This window comes from Pongo pygmaeus, chromosome 3 (genome assembly GCF_028885625.2).
Source record: "Pongo pygmaeus isolate AG05252 chromosome 3, NHGRI_mPonPyg2-v2.0_pri, whole genome shotgun sequence".
Lineage (NCBI taxonomy): Eukaryota > Metazoa > Chordata > Mammalia > Primates > Hominidae > Pongo > Pongo pygmaeus.
The window spans coordinates 123,293,610-123,306,285 of record NC_072376.2 but is presented as its reverse complement, the minus strand read 5'-3'; the positions used below and the strand labels follow the sequence as shown (position 1 = coordinate 123,306,285).

The 12,676-nt window shown below is 37.4% G+C and overlaps 1 protein-coding gene across 1 annotated transcript in view; it reads right to left on the bottom strand.

Moving 5' to 3' along the window:
- The window catches only part of ENPEP (glutamyl aminopeptidase), a 96,314-nt gene that overhangs the window by 64,234 nt on the left and 19,404 nt on the right, over window positions 1–12,676 (bottom strand). The window contains exon 4 of the mRNA XM_054485806.2: window positions 1,291–1,411. Coding sequence (XP_054341781.1) covers window positions 1,291–1,411 — 121 coding nt within the window. The remainder of the gene's footprint in view (window positions 1–1,290; window positions 1,412–12,676) is intronic.

The window sequence follows — 12,676 nt, the reverse complement described above, 5'->3', positions numbered from 1 at the left end:
TACAACTGATATAAAAGGCAAAGGATCTTTAAATTCATGTGCACAATATTTTATTAAATATTATTCTGATATTTTTAAATTGAGATGAGGTCTTCTGTCACCTAGACTGCAGTGACACAATCATGGCTCACTGCAGCCTCAACCTCCTGGGCTCAAGTGATCCTCCCACCTCAGCCTCCTGAGTAGCTGAGACTACAGGTGTGTGCCACAACACCTGGCTAATTTTTGTATTTTTTGTAGCAATGGGGTTTCACCATGTTGCCAGGCTGGTCTTGAACCTCTGGGGTCAAGCGATCCGCCCGCCTGGGCCTCCCAAAATGTTGGAATTACAGGCGTGAGCCACTGCACCTGGCCCAATATTCTGATTTGGATGAAAACTTGTTTCTTTTTCCAGCTCCTTCTCTAACATTTGTTAAGCAATCAAAAAATAGAATTGTATCCATTGAAGAGACATGCAGCATCTACAAGCTTGCTCCGAGCCACAGCCATTCTCATGCAGAGAATTTGGCATTCCCCTTGTGTGCATTGATAATTTATTAAAGTAAAGGCAGAAACAGAAACAGGGAGGCCAACTGTTGGCTAATTTGTTTTCTTACTGCCTTCATTTCATCCCCACAAACATCTATATGGGTGTTATATTTAAAGTCTTTGTTAATAGCTCTCGAGATTATTAATAAAGCATTTCCGCTATTGATAGAAATGTCATATGCACACCATTTTGGTTGTAGCCCCACTTTTGCTTTATGAAGAATGCATGTCTCCCTCTGTATTAGAAAAAATTATTGCTGGAAGAAGCACCAGTATTTCATTAAACTGCTGGGGAATCTAGAATTTTCCTTGTACAACAATGGAAAGACTGGAAGCACATGGGACTCTTACAACATCATTTATCCCTATTATTTTTTAACTCGCTGATGACAGGGAGGCAGAGCAAGTATTGAGATGAATGCTGATTTTGAAATCAACTGATCTAGGTTGCTATTTGTGGCTCCATCACTACCAAGCTCTGCAATTTTGTGCACATACTTTCATCTTTATTTGGAAACACAAGACTATATATTTATCAGATAAGAACAGAGTACAGGCTGGGCATGGTTGATTATGCCTGTAATCCTAGCACTTTGGGAGGCTGAGGCAGGTGGCTCACTTGAGCCCAAGATATTGTAGGCATATAATAAAAGGACTTAAGGATAACTGTTAACTGATGGTGACATAATTAGAAGAAATGAGTTAACTTAGATAAAAACAAAGGCAATATTAAAAATAAGAAAATTAAAAAATGATCCTCACCTAATTTAGGAAGAGAATAATTCATAGCAAAGTATTCTTCAAAATAATCAAACACACTTTTAGTTATGTTTGCAGCATATTCGGCTGTGTGCTTTTGCTCTGGCTGGACATAAATTGTAAGCTATTAAACGAAACACAAAAATTTCAGTGAAAATTATTCTTCATTCAACAAAATACAAAAACTGTGATGCATAACATACTTGAAAGAAAGTGGGCTTTGGAGCCAGATATGTCTAATTTGAATTCCAATTCTGCCTCATACTAGCTGTGTTGTCTCATAAATCACTTCATATCTCTGAGACTCTGGAGGAATTTTATGTAAAATGTTAATAAAACTTCACAACTCACTAAGTGATTTTAATGACTAGAAATAATGTAAGACACAACGGTTGGCACAATGTCCCAGACATTTGAAAAATGTTATTAATTTTTTTGACTTAGAACGTATATTATCTTTTTAAAATCTATGAATTTATCTATTCATCCATCCATATACCCACCTATCAATTTCTCTCTTGCGCGCTCTTTCTCTTTCTCTGTCTCTTTCTCTCTGTGTCATTTGTCCTTGAGGAATTGAATTAATGGGATTTTTCTCATGTAAAGAGCCCCTGAATACATGTTATCTACTTGTGCTATTCTATCTAGTTATTTCGAAATAACCCTTCTGATATTCCAACCATTCAGCTCCAGAGCCTAAAATATAATGATCCAAACTTTCCCTGAGAGAAAGTCATCTTGGTAAGCTACATCAATTCTCTAAGTCGCTACTTTGTGTCCTTATGACATAATTTATAAATCAAACCAAGTACAGATTTTTGTCCCCAATTCTAAGCATGTCTGACTTTATAAAAAATTTTCAAGAATCCTCTTCAACATAGTGTCGTGAAAGCAGATGTGGTCTCTGGACAAGAATATTACAGGTGTGTAGGCATTTCTCAATATCTGAAAGAGGAAGCAGTGCTTCAGACAACTAGTGTCTGCTAAAAGTTTGTGAGAAATTCAAATAAAATATACCTGCTAAGCCTACAACCTGATTCAAAACCCTCAAGGAAAGCAAAAGATGTATCATTTAGTAAGTTCAAGACCATTTACCTAATTAGAACAGCTGACTCAGGATTTAAACAGGAAAAAAAGAAAATATTGCCCACTCTCTTTATTATTCCCAATGCATTCCTAGTTTTGGTATTCGCTTAGGCACACATCTTGAACCACCTTTTCCTAGAAGCAAAGAGCACTGGAATGATTCACTAATATAAAGAACACATTCTGAAAGAGCATCCCTTAAATTACCAGTGCTGGCTCACTATTCTCACATCCATTGGGTAATTGGCATTCTTGCTTTATTTGCATAAATAAAGATGTGTTCATCTTCACCTCCGAAGACGGCACAACTCACTCAATCATGTCAATATTCTTAGAAGTTTTTTTTCTTACAGAAGTGATGATGCATTTTCTCTAATAGTTGTTAAGCAATCAAAAAGTGAAACTGTTTGGATTACCCTCCTGTCCTCTTTGTGAACAATGACACGTATTTTTCCAAGAAATTGAGTGACACTAAGGCTCCAGTTTTTGGCCATTGAACAGAGTAAAGGGAATTGACCATCTAAAATAAAAGTCACCACGTTCATACAGGATTGCCATGTCATAAACCGAGAGTCTCAGAATTTTTCTTCTGTGAACTAATTGGTGTGTCAAAACTCTCAGATTTTCTAACACATCTGTTCTCTACCATTAAAAACTTCAGGAAGGGCAGTCCTCTTGACCTACTCCACTGTTGTCTACACACTCAGTGCTTTGGTGCTGCACATAATATTTGGTGAGCGAAAGAGAATTGTGAAAGAAGTTGAAAGATCATGGTGAGGTCTCCCACCGTAGGTGGAGCAATGGGAAGGAGAAAGACTCAATGTGTTCTTTCTGCTAATATTTTCTCATTTCCCCTTTAAGCAGTATGCTTTAAGCAGTATGCGTCTGAGACGACGTAATTCATTTTTCTTTCTCTGTATTTCTGTTGGTGACAGTGGAAGGCAATGTGTTTAAAGAAGATTGATGTTAATGTAAATTCAATAAAAATAAAAGCAGTCCCTTCCTCTTTTGTTTCTGAGAAACTCAAATCCATAGAAATATGCTCTGTCCTTGCAGCCTGGTCAGTCTGCAGATCATCTGTGATCTACAACCCTTCATAATCAGGGTCAGCTCTTCACCAAGTAGGGACCTCAGCTCAGGCCAGCAGCGCAGCAGCCCCATCCCCTGGCTGAACATTCCCAGTAGCAGCAGCTCTGCATTTCTCTAAGGTGGATCTCCCAGAGGCAACTGAAAGCCCCTCTGCCATGGCTGCTGCAATGGTACTGCCCTTGCTGCCCTTGGACTAGGTATGGATCAAAGACCCTGAGTGCTTTAATCATATCTCCAGTAAGCCGCAGCCACCCTAAGGAAAATAAGCCAGTTTGTCCCAGCCACAACCTCCTGTTACCCGTGCTCATCACCAGGCAGACCCTTGGCTTGGGCCCACAATATAACCACCTGTACCTGGGCTGATTGCACCAATTGGTAGTGGCTCTGCATTTCTCTGGGGTGGAGTTCCAAAAGACCAGTGAAAAGCCCTCTGCCACAGTGACTGCCAAGGTCCCTTCCCCTCCTGCCTCCAAGCTGCAGAAGGAGCATAAAGCCTGAGCTTGCTCCAAGGCTGTGGTGAGCAGCCCAGGAGTGCCAAGCTGAGATCTGCAGCCAGTACTCGAGTGGGAGAGGAGCCCACAGTTTCAGAGCACTGAGAGAGAGCACAGCTGCAATCAATAGGAAACACAGAGGAGCCATGCGGCTGAGCAAGAGCCTAACTACTGGCCATTATGCTTAAGCACCATCTACTGGATCGTAGCCCAAACTTCAGCACCAAAAATACTTTGCTAACATAACGCCCCTGAGAAACCAAGGACATGAATTCAGCCACAAATAATAACCCAGCACAAACACCTCGTCCTCTGAAAACATCCAGGAAAGAAATCAACTGACTGTACTCAAATTACACCACATTTGAGGGAACATCAGCCACCACAGTTGAGGGAAAGCCAGCCCACACAGATGAGAAAGAACTAGTGCAGGATCTCTGGCAGCTCAAAAAGCCAGACTGGCTTGTTTCCTCCAAACAACCACACTAGTTCCACAGCAAGGGTTCTTAACCAGGCTGAAATGACTGAAATGATAGCAATAGAATTCAGAATATGGATAGGAAGGAAGATCATTGAGATTCCATTGAGAACCATGGAGAAAGTTGAAACCAATCCAAGGAAACTAAGGATTACAATATAACAGTACAGGAACTGAAAGACAAAATAACCGTTATAAGAAAGAACCAAAATGAACTGACAGAGCTAAAAAAAACACACTACAGGAATTTCATAATGAAATCACAATTATTAACAGCAGAATAGGCCAAGCTGAAGAAAGAATCTCGGAGCTCAAAAGTGGCTCCCCAAACTAACTCAGTCAGACAAAAATAAAGAAAACATCGAGCTCATGTCCTTTGTAGGGACATGGATGAAGCCGGAAACCATCATTCTCAGCAAACTATCGCAAGGACAAAAAACCAAACATTGCATGTTCTCACTCATAGGTGGGAATTGAACAATAAGAACACTTGGATACAGGAAGGGGAACATCACACACTGGGGCCTGTCGTGGGGTAGGGGGAGGGGGGAGGGATAGCATTAGGAGATATACCTAATGTAAATGACGAGTTAATGGGTGCAGCACACCAACATGGCACATGTATACATATGTAACAAACCTGCATGTTGTGTACATGTACCCTAGAGCTTAAAGTATAATAATTAAAAAAAAGAAAACATCAAATAAGAAGAATCAATATTGTTAAAATGGCCATACTGCCCAAAGCAATTTACAGATTCAGTGCTGTTCCTATCAAACAACCAGTGATAGTTTTGACAGAATTAGAAAAAACTATTTTAAAATTTATATGGCACCAAAAATATAATAGCCAAGGTAATTTTAAGCAAAAAGAAAAAGCTGGAGGAATCACATTACCTGACTTTAAACCATACTACAAGCCTATAGTAACCAAAACAGCATGGTACTAAGACAAAAATACACACACAGACCAATGACACAGAATAGAGAGCCCAGAAATAATGCCATACACCTGCAACCATCTGATCTTCAACAAAGTTGACAAAAAGAAGCAATAGGGATAAGACTTTCTATTCAATAAATGATGCTGGGATAACTGACTAGCCATATGCAGAAGATTGAAACTGGACCCCTTCCTTACACCATATACAAAAGTCAACTCAAGACAGGTTAAAAAGTGTAAAACTTAAAACTATAAAAACCCTGGAAGATAACCTAGGAAATACCATTCCAGACATAGGACCTGGCAAAGATTTCATGACAAAGGTGCCGAAAGAAACTGCAACAAAACCATAAGTAGGCAAATGGACTTAAACTAAAGAGCTTCTGCACAGCAAAAGGAACTATCAACAGAGTAAACAGACAACATACAGAATGAGAGAAAATATTTGCAAACTATGCATCCAACTAAGGTAAAATATCCAGAATCTGTAAAGAACTTAAATCAGCAAGCAAAAACAAACAACCCTATTAAACAATGGGCAAAGGATGTGAACAGACCCTTTTCAAAAGACAGTTTTCATATATGGCCCACAAGCATATGAAAAAATGCTCAACAGGACTAATCATTAGAGAACTGCAAATCAAAACCACAATGAGATACTATCTCACCCAGTCGGAATGGCTATTATTAAAAGGTCAAAAAATAACATGCTGGCAAACTTGTAGAGAAAAAGAAACACTTATACACTGTTGGTGGGAATGCAAATTAGTTTATCCATTGTGGAAAGAAGTTTGGCAATTTCTCAAAGAACTAAAGCGGAATTACCAAATGATCCAGCCATCTTATTACAGGATATATATACCCAAGGAAATATAAACTGTTCTGCCATAAAGACACAGGCCTCCATATGTTCATCACAGCACTATTCACAGTAGCAAAGACATGGATGGAATCAACTTATTTTCATCAACAGTAGACTGGATAAATAACATGTGGTATATATACACCATGGACTACTTCACAGCCATAAAAAAGAATGAGATCATGTCCTTTGCAGCATCATGGATAAAGCTGGAGTCTTTTATCCTAAGAGAACTAGCATAGCAACATAAAACCAAATACCACATCTTCTCACTTATAAGTGGGACCTAAACATTGAGTACTCATGGACCCCAAGAAGGAAGCAACAGACATCGAGGCCTACTTGAAAGTAGAGAGGGAGGAGGGTGAGAATGAAAAAACTACCTATCGGGCACTATGCTTATTACCTGAGAAGTGAAACAATCTGTACACCAAAACCCAATGACATGCAATTTACTATATAGCTAAACCCGCACATATACCCCTGAACCTAAAATAAAAGTTTAAAAAAGAAATATTTTACAGAAGTTACCATAAAAAAATCAGGTCATAGATTTTATTCTATAACTGCTACTTTGATCAACAGAGCCAAACAATCAGAGAATATATAGCTACAGCCCATTAATTTTGTAACATAATTACCCAAAGCATAACTGTGTCTTAACTACCATATATCACAAACATTTTTATATTAAAGACTCTACCAACATGCCAACATTTTCTGTCATTTAAAGCTCCAACATGGTTTCTGTAATCCATGTAACAACAGAACATCTGTGATGTTTGGATTTGGTGATTTTAAAAGCATCCTCCCTTGTGCTGATGCCTTCACTCATCCTCACCACACTTTTCCCACTCTCTGACCCCACCTTTAATGTATGCTCCATCTGCATCTCCTTCTCCTCTCTCTGGGCTTTGGCAGAGGTGACTGACTCTCCCCTATCATCTGCTAAGCCTCAGCACTTCTGTCCATGATAAAGTTCAGGTAATTACCCCTGACTTGTCGTCATTATTTAATAATTGCCATTTTTCTAGTTTATGTGCTTGCTTTACTGAGATGATTTTTTAAGTGTGTGACTACCCATATTGAAATAACATGGAGTGAGGAGGGATGCATACATGTATTTTCTTTCCTCTTTATCTTTTAAAAGAGTCATATACGACTTTTTAAATTTAAGAACCCTATTAAAGTTTAAATATAAAGTTTGTATGTCTACTTTATCACTTTATACATAAACATTATATATAAACATAAATATGAAGTTTGTAAGGCTTCAAGAACCTAACTTTTATGCATAGATTTACTTTTTGAAGACAGTAACTTCCCTAGGCAAATTAAATTACCTGGTATACTACTGTTGGATACCATTAGTCATCTTTCAAAGCACTGAATCAATGAAGCTAGTATCAGTGGAAAAACTTTGGGCTTTATACAGCCTTATTCAGCTGATATTCTTTTGGGAGGTATGATATATCTGCTTTAACATAGCTTTTGGTTTCCCTTATCATATTGGAGCCTACTGTAATGTAGGCTCTTAGAGTTCTTAATGTTATCCCTTTCATTCAAGTGTCTCAAACCATTTGAGAGATAGAACTTAAGTCCATGAGAATTGATTCCCGGTTGATTACCATTACTTCCTTTATGTGTCCCTTTGCCACACTTGACTTCACTTGACAATCATGACTAGATGCACTAGATCAATCTTCCTTGAACAATTTAATGAGGCTGTACACCATCTTTATCTTCAATGATTATTTATGTCCCTGCAACCAAAACCAAGCACAAAGCTCGGCGATAGTATTATGATTACTTATTAGTCTTATTATTGAGAACTTAAATTTTTTCAAGGAATGTGATAAGCATTTTCCATGCAACATTTCTTTTACTCCACACATCAATTCTATGAATCCAGAATTATTAATAATAATAGAAAAATACTTTGCATCACTGATAATTACCCCAATCCTTTCACTGGTCCAGTTCCCACAACCCCTAATCCACACTAATAAATCCAATGAGTTCTAAAAATCAAAAGCTTTTTATATGTCTAAGCAAACTAATTTGGCAATATCATATGACCTGAACTGTTAAGAGGTTTTCAAAAATCTTTATTTTTCTCACTATAAAAAATTGCTGCAGAAGTATCACTGATTATAAGGCGTTGCCCCAAATCCCACTGTAGTTAATCACTAACATATAGTATTCAAACTACATTACCTTTCACAAATCTGAAAATTTCTGAATTCCAACATACAACTGGCCATGAGGGTTTGGGACAAGGATTGTAGACCTCTATTTATAATTTTAGAGTTTGAAGGTGATTCGAAAATAAACTTCCTCATTGTATACATGAGAAAAATGAAGTCTAAGACAGGACTGACGCTAGAGTTCAGGACAAAGTTTGTTTTCACCATATCATGCTGCCTATTTTCTCTACTTGTAAGACTGAATCTTGACCTCCCCAACTGTAAAAGAGATATAACAACAGCATTTATGTCATAGGGTTATTTCAAGTATTAAATAAGATAACGCATAAGAAATGTTTGACATGTAATGGTTCTATGTGTCCCATCAAAAGTATTAGTATCATTAGAGATAATACACTGAATTATTAACCTCTGTAATTTTCTGTGTGCGTACTTCCTTATATGTGATTGATACTCACACTGTGGTGTCCACATTGCCAGTAAGAACATTAGGAAAATGCAGGGGAAAAAAATAAATGTTACGGTTTTGACTTTCAAAATAGGCTCTTGATGCCCACACAACAGATTTAAAAGCCCAAACTTTTTGGATTGTAAGGGCCTGGTTTCAAAAGTCTTTTAGCAATAAAAACAGAAGGCAAAAAAAAAAAAAAAAAAAAAAGCAAACCACAGGATTTTTAACTCTAATAATAATTGAAAAGAGAATAAAGAGATGTCCAGGCTACTCTGTCTCAAAAAACTAGACAAAACTTACCTGGGCCAGGGAAGGTGAGGGAAGGTTGAAGGGACAAGACCTGAAACAGACCCTGAAAGAGTGTGAGGGGACTGAGATGAGAACCCTGAACTTGGAAAGACCATGGAACAGAAAAGAATCAGCTTAAACAGACTGCCCGTTACCATTGCCACCGTCACCTGGGTCAGAAGCCAGGCAGGGCCCTGCATGGTTCCACCTGGAAGTGCCGCAGCCCCACCGTGCTCTGGATCCACTTCCTTATTGTGCTTGTCTCTTGAGTGTTTTCTATTGATAGAGGTGACTATACATTCATGTTTGCCCAGGAATGTCCCTGGAATGTAAATCTGTTGCTTACCTGTTTATACCTCTTGTTCCAGCTTAATTAATAACACCTCCTCTATTATTTATTATATATATATTTATAGATGATAAAATATATGGTCACTCTACTTATTGACAGCAGCCTGACTTTTCACTGCTGATCATCCCGCAGAAGTAGCACCATTTACCTCTTGAGGTTTTTTTTTTTGCAAGGTCTCATCTGAGCTGCTCCAAAGAGTCACATCATTTTAAATGATGAGCATGCTTAAAGGATCCCGCAAACACAAGTTGAGATCCTTGGCACTCAGGGCTAGTAACACCAAGAAAGACCCGAAAACACACTTGGGTGGCACAGGGCAGTAGTGACTGTATCTGGTGCACATCTTAATTGAAGTACAGATATCAGCATATTTCACTCCCTTCAGGGTTTAGCATCCTCTGGTGCACATAGTAGATGCTCAATAAAGACTTATACAATAATCGGTTTGAAGAAACTGTTTCATTATCAATACTGAGGTAGCCAGGATGAGAAAGAGAAAATAAATCTATATTGTTTTTAAATCTATAAATGCATATTTAAGGTACATAGCTGGTATTACTGAACATGCCATTAATGTGTTAAATTTTATAAAGTTTATGTTCTTTTATTCTTCCAGTGGTAGGTGGAAAGTTAGCAGAGGAGGGTACTTAGTAGAAAGGAATAGTGATACATCAGTTTTTTTCTTTTTAAGTTTTGCCTTATCAATGTGATATATTCTTTCTAAATTTTAGTTTGCTCTTTCCTCATAGATAAATTAGTATGAATATGCAAAACCTTGGTTTGAAGTTTAGGTGAAAAAACACCTTTTTTTCTGCTGTGGCTATGCTGGTTCAAAACATGTTCAGACTCTGAGTTGGAACTCAGCTGCTGTGAATTGCTGTTTGAGAAGGTACTCAGCATGGCCATTAGGCTACACAAAACATTTATTGGCTGCTTACCTTCCATTTAAGTTAAAATTTAAGTTGTCTGATGCTTAGTGATTATTACTGCAGTATAATTTTTAAGAAATTTAAAAATGAACATTAAAAAATCTAAATTACCCCATAAAATTTTACATTATTTTTCTTATTTTGTTTATATTTTTGTAAATTTAAATAAAAAATAAGAATTATTAGCAATCCTCCATGGCTCACTAAATTAAACAGATTCCTTCAAGGAGATTAATAACCTTCAATTTAAAGATTACCCTTCCAGTAAAGAAATTAATTTAAAAAAACTAACTAAAATGTTCTAGAAATCAAATTCATTCTGAAAACTTAGCAAAGCCACAGCCAAAATAACTTTTTAAAATAATGAAATGACCATATGTCAAAAATAATTCTGAGGAAAACAGAAAAATCACCTTTAGAACACCACAATAATAATTGTTGTGGACATCCACTGGGGAATGCTACAATAAGTGGTCAAAACCTGAAGAACAAACAGGATATTCACATAGCCTTTAATTATCACTCCCTAAATATTTATTAATCACTGTGGTGGTCATAATGTATATCGATAAATTCTTTGTGACGCCTCCCTCCAGGAAGTGGAGCTTAACTCTCTTCCCCTTGGGTGTGGACTGCATTTAGTGATTGCTTCTATAAAACAGAAGATGAAAAAAAAACTAGTAAACTACAGCAGAGAAACCTAGCAGACACCATCTCAACCAAATGATCAAAGTTAGCATTACCAGGAATAATTCATGAGGATGTCATATACCCCCTGATAGGATGTGATGAAAAGAACCCTTCACCTCTGTGAATCCAAAATCCAAAATCCAAAACCAAAATCCAAAATCCAAAGCCTCAGTCTAATCTTGAGGAAATATCACACAAACCCAAACTAAGAAACATTCTACGAAATACCTGAACAGTACTCTTAAAAAGTGTCAGGATCATAAAAAAGAAAAAAAACTGAGAAATGTCATATATCAGAATGAATTAAGGAGACAGCACTGCTAAGTATAATGTAGATGTATCATCTATTGGATTTTGGAATAGAAAAGGCACATTAGTGAAAAAACTGATGAAATCCAAGTAAAGACTGTTGTTTAGTTAATAGTACTGCATTATATTGATTTCTTAGATTTGACGAATGTTTGATAAATGGTTATATAAGATATTAACATTAAGGGAAGGTTACATGGAGACTCTGTTGTGTCTTTGCAACTCTCTGTAAATCTAAAATTATTTCAAAATAAGAAGTTTAAAAATATATCTCTGAGCATTAAAGCAATGAAACTTAAAAAATAAGATTATTTCTATGAAGAGAAATACATAAATCAAAGTCTATGGCACAAAACCTAAAACTGTTATAAAGATAGGCTGTTTTTAAAAATCCATGGCATATATACATACATACTCTGCCTTCAGCCTATCTTTCTAATCCAGGCAAACAATGGACTAAGATGGAAGCAAGTAAGAAGACACAGACAGTAGGAAGAACCCATTCACAGAGAGAATCCTAGATGCAATTATTCAGCGATCATCCTGTAAGATTTTTGGAAGAAAGGACAACATAATCCCTTCTACTGAGATATTAGAATTAATATGGTCATAGTACAAACCTAATTAAATGGATAATATCTTCCACCAGCACTCCCTTAGTGAATAATTCCTCCCAACTTCCTCCTCTGTTCAGGAAAGCCAAAGAAAACTTGACTAGAGTTGAAATAATCTCCAACAAGGTAATTTCTTGTTTTTGCACATACTTCTTTATAAAATACAGATGCCAAATACCCCCAAAGAAATTCAAGGGCTCTTGAGATTTTTGTTTCTCAGGGATGAAATCACTCGTGCCATTTATTATTTATTTACTTATTTATTTATTTATATTTTTGAGACCGAGTCTTGCTCTGTCACCCAGGCTGGAGTGCAGTGGCACCATCTCGGCTCACTGCAACCTCTGCCTCCTGGGTTCAAGCGATTCTCCTGCCTGAGCCTCCTGAGTAGCTGGGACTACAGGCACGCACCATCACGCCCGACTGATTTTTGTATTTTTAGTAGAGACAGGGTTTCACCATTTTGGCCAGGCTGCTCTCAAACTCCTGACCTCAAGTAATCTGCACACCTCAGCCTCCCAAAGTGCTGGGATTACAGGCATGAGCCACCGCGCCCGGCCACCATTGCCATTTAACTGGTCCTGAATTTGATTCCTTAAA